At 40.3% G+C, this 5,988-nt stretch overlaps 1 protein-coding gene across 4 annotated transcripts in view; it reads left to right on the top strand.

The window, feature by feature from the left end:
• cacna2d3a (calcium channel, voltage-dependent, alpha 2/delta subunit 3a) overlaps positions 1 to 5,344 on the top strand; it is a 128,425-nt gene extending 123,081 nt beyond the window's left edge. For 2 of the 4 annotated variants that reach the window (XM_025059136.1, XM_025059137.1), the window contains 4 exons: positions 33 to 115; positions 1,337 to 1,425; positions 3,068 to 3,148; positions 4,165 to 5,344. In XM_025059136.1, coding sequence (XP_024914904.1) covers positions 33 to 115; positions 1,337 to 1,425; positions 3,068 to 3,148; positions 4,165 to 4,243 — 332 coding nt within the window. In that variant the 3' untranslated portion in view covers positions 4,244 to 5,344. The remainder of the gene's footprint in view (positions 1 to 32; positions 116 to 1,336; positions 1,426 to 3,067; positions 3,149 to 4,164) is intronic. The other 2 variants (XM_017036189.2, XM_025059138.1) reach the window with 2 other exon arrangements.
• The last annotated feature ends 644 nt before the right edge of the window (positions 5,345 to 5,988 follow it).

Here is a 5,988-nt window from a genome sequence, read left to right as displayed (position 1 = left end):
ACAGTCTGTTACTGCCTTGACATAAGTTGCACATAATGAATCTCTCAAGTGTGAGAGATTGAAAATGCAGAAGGACAGGAGGCGTCCAGATACCTGTCACCCTTTCCACCCAGAAGTAATTATTTGCATGGTACACTTACACAAACATATATATATAGTTCTAGTCTTCCAGAAATGTGTTCTAATATAGTCATTTTTCTGCAAACCACAGATCTAAACTCCCATTTAAGTGAAAGTAGACAATAAAGCACATTAAAAGTGTCCAACAGTAGCCGGTGTTAGAGCAGTTAAGCTGCTGCTGTACATTTCATTCTCCATCGATATATACTGTATTTTCCGGAATATAAGTTGCACTTTTTTTTTAGAGTTATACTCAGGTGCAACTTATATATTAAAATGTATAATTTCACGTTTGTTATTTTCACATTGACAGCCACTAGAGGGCACTCTAGTTGGCTGGTGGGATTTATACTCCGGAAAATACAGTATGTTATGTGTTCTGAATATATGTTTCTGGAATATAACAATGTCATTTTTTTTTAAATAGGATTTAATCAAAAGCTTCTTTATGCTGGATATTCAGTCCCAGTTTCAAAAAATTGGGTCACCTAAAACAGCCGTGATGTCTGTTTGGGACTCACAAGGCTGCAAAGTGAGTTAAAATAAGCCCCATATGGGTTAGTCTTGGGCTGTCTGGTAAGAGTGGTTTTTCAATACCAATTGTAGACGTAGCTGTGAAGAACACAGCTGTATTAGGCCCACTCACTGCACATCTGTACCTGCAGTAGGGGGCGACAAAGAACACGTTGAATACGGTGACAAACTTCGAGACTAAGTTGCCATCTTGAGATATCCAGTCCCCAGGTTACCTACGGAGAATTTGTAGTGAATTTGTTACAGGATTGTTGGGGATGATATTCTGGTTTTCCTGGAGAAGCTTACATGTGGTGTGTTTATGGCGAGGGGGTGTTGATGCTATCAGGAGAAAACATGTTTTCAAAAGTCTGGTGCGTGATGTGCCCGAGCTTAACCACATTATCTATTAGCAGTAACTAGCTGTCATTATCGTTGTTTCCTCTTAGGTTGCCCAAAATTATTAAAACCTTATCAGATTAGCACGCACGTCTGCCGAGATGCGGGTAAATAAAGTGCTGTTGGGTCGAGGAACACTAGCCCCGCGCACACATCTGTGGTTTACAGAAACTTTAATGGCAACATATGTTCCTGGAGACTGGGCTGAACACACAGTACTCTCTTTCATAAAGAACCCACTGCTGATTCTGGTTTGGGTTTTTATTAAAATACTTAATGTCAGTGCATGTCCTTCTGTCCCCAGGAGAATTCCATGGAGTGTGGAGCAGCTGTGTCTCTCCTCTCATCGGTGGCAGTAACACTGTTTTGTGTCCTCCTGTCGCTTCTGTCCAGGTGACCACTGTTGGCCACGCCTCTCCATCCAGCACTTGACTAGGATTGGCTTGGCTTAGCTTGAAAAAAAAAAAACCAACAAAATAACCCTAATTGCAAAAATGCCACAGGAATAAAAAAGAAAAAAAGCACTACTGCTGCCCTCTTTGAAAAAAACGAACCACTTTCAAGTCACTATTTACAAAGCCCACAGCTCTGAGATAACGTTCACACAAGAAAGAACCGATTAAGAAAAGCCACAGGCAATAGTTATCGATACTGTGCTGAAATTCCCCCCAAAAAAACACATTTCTAAAGAAAAGGGAGTATATTGGAAACTATGAGTATTTGCCTTGCGCTCACATGTATGCATTACTTTTCATAGGCTGTACAACAGCTGGAGATCGAGTGCGTCGCTGATTTACTTCTGTATCCTAGTCAGGCCCCTGGTACGGTTTTGTACCAAAGCTGGTTAGCACATTGTTTTCACGCTAATTTATAGGCGTAATTTTAGACAATTCTTCAATCTGAAAAGTTTGTTTTTCAGCACTTGTCGTCATAGTCCAGACGTGGGCAAACTTTTTGACCCGCGTGCCACAATTGGTCCTAAAATTTGACGGAGGGACCGGGTCAGGAGCAGAAAGCTGGAGCTGTCATGCATAAAGGCTAAAATGCTAAAACGCTATTAGCCGTCGCTATGCCATCTATAGGGAAAATGTGGGCATTGCAAGGAAAAGACAGAAGTATAAACCAATTATATAATAATATAATAGTTTGGCGGCCGGATTACAAAGCTGAAACGGGCCGCGCCCGGCCCCCGGACCTTAGTTTCCCCATGCCTGTCATCTTCTCTGTTGAGAAGAATAGTTTGGCTTGCCTGCAAACTGTCAACAAAGGATAGACAAAGTCCTTCACCAATGGTCGTTTCAGCATTAGCAGTACTGAAAACTAATCTTTGATTAACAATAACTTGGCAGCTTGTTTTTGCACAATTATTAGGCTTTAAAAGCTGCAACAAAGGGGGCAAAATGATCCATCTGTCTTTTCTACGTGTCCATGTTGGTGCTCGTGCCCCCCACCACCAGCAAACACCTTAATTTCATTTCATTTAAAGTCTCTACTCACTTCATAAACCTTGAGGTTTCACTGCTTACTTGTGAGTGCAGCGCCCCCTTCAGTCCTTTCTGGTCACAGCTGAGGTCTGGGTTGTGTAGCTGGTTCTTGAACTCGGCATCAGTGCCACGTATCCCCCATGTGGAAGGAGGAATATTAAGAGGAGGACAGATGCACCTTGTGGAAGATTTAAAATGGTAATATATGTAGAGCTGGAGAAGATTATTAATGTCAGGGGTTGTAAAGAAAATGTTTGTCTAATGATTTTTTCCATGTCAAAAAAAAAAAACAACAAAAAACTTCTGGTATAAATATATATACAGTATGAAGAAAAACCGTGTTATTTATGATTCACCAGTGGTATACCATAAACTGTGACTATGAGATGTGAGTGGTTATTAATATTGGAGGTTTGCCTTATTGAACAAAAAAATAAAACTGTCTTGTTTGTGTACTTTTGAAGTAAAATTATGTTTAAAATAGTTCTGTTGTGGAACCGATGCCATATTTGTTTTGTTTTCCCCTTCAAAATCTACTGTACTTCTTTTAGAAGATCATTTCTCATTCCGATAGACCGTTGTCATCTGGAGGATCCTTCAACCTCTGAGACGTTCTTATGTTTTCTTTGTGTGTGAGTGTGTGTCTAACTATCTGTCTTTCTCACTCTACCACCTGTACAGTACACTCAGGCATTTTTGTTAGGGCTTCACGTTATCTTCCATTTACTTCAACAACCTAACTGGAACCTGATCCCTAAGTCAAAACTTTAAAACCAACACATTTAAAAACAAATTAATTATGGCACTGAACATTTTCTTGTAATCTGTAGTTTAAGCCAATTTTCACATATGGATGGAGATGTTAGTTACAATCCTAAAAGAGGTAAATTATTTGACCATAGATAAGGCTGAACCCAACTTTAACACATTCATGATTTACTGTATGTCCAAACATTGACTGCTGACTCAGAATTGTGGTTCTCAATGTCAGGTTTAGGTTCTCACTTCAACAAACAATTCCTTCAAATTTTAGACGTGAAGAGTGAAATCGTCCTACTGTACCAGGGTTTATTATGAATATGAATGTTTAGTATTATGCAGGCATCGTTTTGGCAGCTGTGTTACACCATGTAATTAGGGCTCTTACATTATGCACTTATGATACAAATGTTTTTTGCACACTGCAGGAGCTTAAAGTACCACCTTAACGTGTGGAGGCTTCGTCAAAGTTTCGACACATTCTTGAAGTAATCTGTCAAGGTGCAAAGTAACAACTTGAACTTCACCAGTTCTCTACATATTTTTGACAATTTGAATGATATTTTTCTCAATGTTTCTTATTGTGACTAATCCAAATGATTCCATCGTTTGGATTAGTCACCCATAAAAACAGGTCTGAAACACAGACATCGTCTTTAACCTTATTTATCATAATCTTGCTAAATTACAATCATAATTAGTCGTGATTACCTTAACCAAGTTTAACCTTATTAATCATAATCTTGCTAAATTACAATCACAATTAATTGTGATTAATTAACAGTTCCATCTGTAATTAATCTGATTCAAATTTGTGTCACTGGTTTAAATATCTACTCTGCTTTCTCCTCTTTTTTTTTTTTTATATGTACGATCAAACCTGAACCAGAACTCCTACCAGTCTCAGTCCTTCAGTATGGAATTCTGCACCATCAGGACCAGGTTTTGATCCCCTTAGGACAACATAACCCAAACCAGTCGGTGCCAAAGCCAGAACTGGGCCTAAATAGGTAAGAAGATTAATCCCAGACAGAGAGAAGGAGAGAGAGAAACAGAGAGGTAATAAAGACCATGACACTGGCCAACTACAACATCTGTATTTATTTAGGTAATAGACACAAACATTCAAATATTCTGACAAACATTCCCAGTTGCACATGTATGAAAGAGCGCTATTACTGGGCCGGAGCCGGGCCAACTCTTGTATATGGTTTAAGTAAAAAGGAAAAAATAAAGCAACAAAAGTTTTGTGTTAGTCCCAGGAGGAGGCCGCTCTGCTGTGGTCTCCACGTCAACACTGCCGTCCCTGTGTTCAACAGCCGATCACGCTCCGTCTCCGTCTCTGTCCCCACCTCCGCTCTCTCCCGCTTCACCGCTTCCTCCTCCTGCTGCTTCTTCTTCTGACGAGCTTGTTCTCACCATCCCGGGATCTACTCTCTCCTCCCGCGCTCTTCCCCCGGAGCACAACTGTCTGAATCTCTAATCATTCTCAGTGCCTCCTCTCTGCGCTCCACCGATTCCCTGACTTGCTGATGGGCCATTTATCACTGCATAATGGGATCAGGACTGTTTTGAGTCAACACGCATCTAATCGGGTTCCTTCATGCTTGCCAGATGACTTATGCATCCAATCTAGTGTGTACTCAGGGCCCAACACTCCTCTTCTTCTTCTTCCTGGGGAAGATGCCACGATGGCAGCTCCCGCTCCTCTTCTGTTCCTCCTGTGATGTCACGTCAGGGTCCTGTGAGTGATAAATGCTTGTCTCATGTTTGCTGGAAGCTGTTTTCCCCACACACAGGTGGAGGAAACATAAGCCATGCACATGCTTTCAAAAACTCATAGAGACCGACGGGCTCTTTTCCAGGGGGTTTCCCAACTCCAGCAGCTAATCCTGTGGGTGAGGGTGAAATTTCTGAAATGGAAATAGCCAAGCCATAAATTTGACAAAAGGCTTTGTCTTACCTGAAAAATAAGCTTCGACGATTTCCAGAACAAATCTATTTGATATGTATATTGTAATAGTTCCAAAAAATAATGCATAATGTGGTTAACAGATAGAGAGGAAAAAGAAATCTGAATAACAAAACAATAAACGCCGCATACGTACATCAAGCGTAAACTCTGAAATACCTTAGAACATTGTTTCCCAAAGACTGGGTTGCGACCCTCAGGTGGGCCGCAAGAGGTTTTTTTGGGGTCATCTCGCATCTTGTTTCCCAGGAGTTTACAAATAATGTCTATTGACCTGGGTCGCGACGGTTTGTGACTTTTAAGATATAGGTCCACAGAAAAAAAGTTTGGGAAACACTGGCTTAGAAAACGTACATCGGCAATACAGTTTGGTTATAACTGTAACTACATATATAGCATATTAATACATGCGGTTATAACTGTAAGACGGTGTAGATGGAACTACATATATAGCATATTAATACATGTTTCTGCAATTGATTATTATTTATTCAAGTTGCAAATATTGTTTATTGCTGTGTAACAAGAAAAAATTGAGTTTGACACACGTGCTTTAGAGGAAGGGCGTGCAAACTTTTTGGTGTGAACTAAAATAAATTCTAATATTCAGGGGAAATGTACGTTTAAAATTAGCCGGAACAAAGTTGTCCCCCAGATCCTTTGATGTTCATCACACTGCTCTCAGTCATTGTCAGAGCTAAACAACACCAGTGTTCGGTTGAAAAATTTGGCTTTGCTTAG

Source organism: Cynoglossus semilaevis, chromosome 10, assembly GCF_000523025.1.
Source record: "Cynoglossus semilaevis isolate Cse_v1.0 chromosome 10, Cse_v1.0, whole genome shotgun sequence".
In the NCBI taxonomy this organism is placed as follows: domain Eukaryota; kingdom Metazoa; phylum Chordata; class Actinopteri; order Pleuronectiformes; family Cynoglossidae; genus Cynoglossus; species Cynoglossus semilaevis.
The sequence above is the reverse complement of the archived record's forward strand: the minus strand, read 5'-3'. Positions and strand labels throughout refer to the sequence as shown.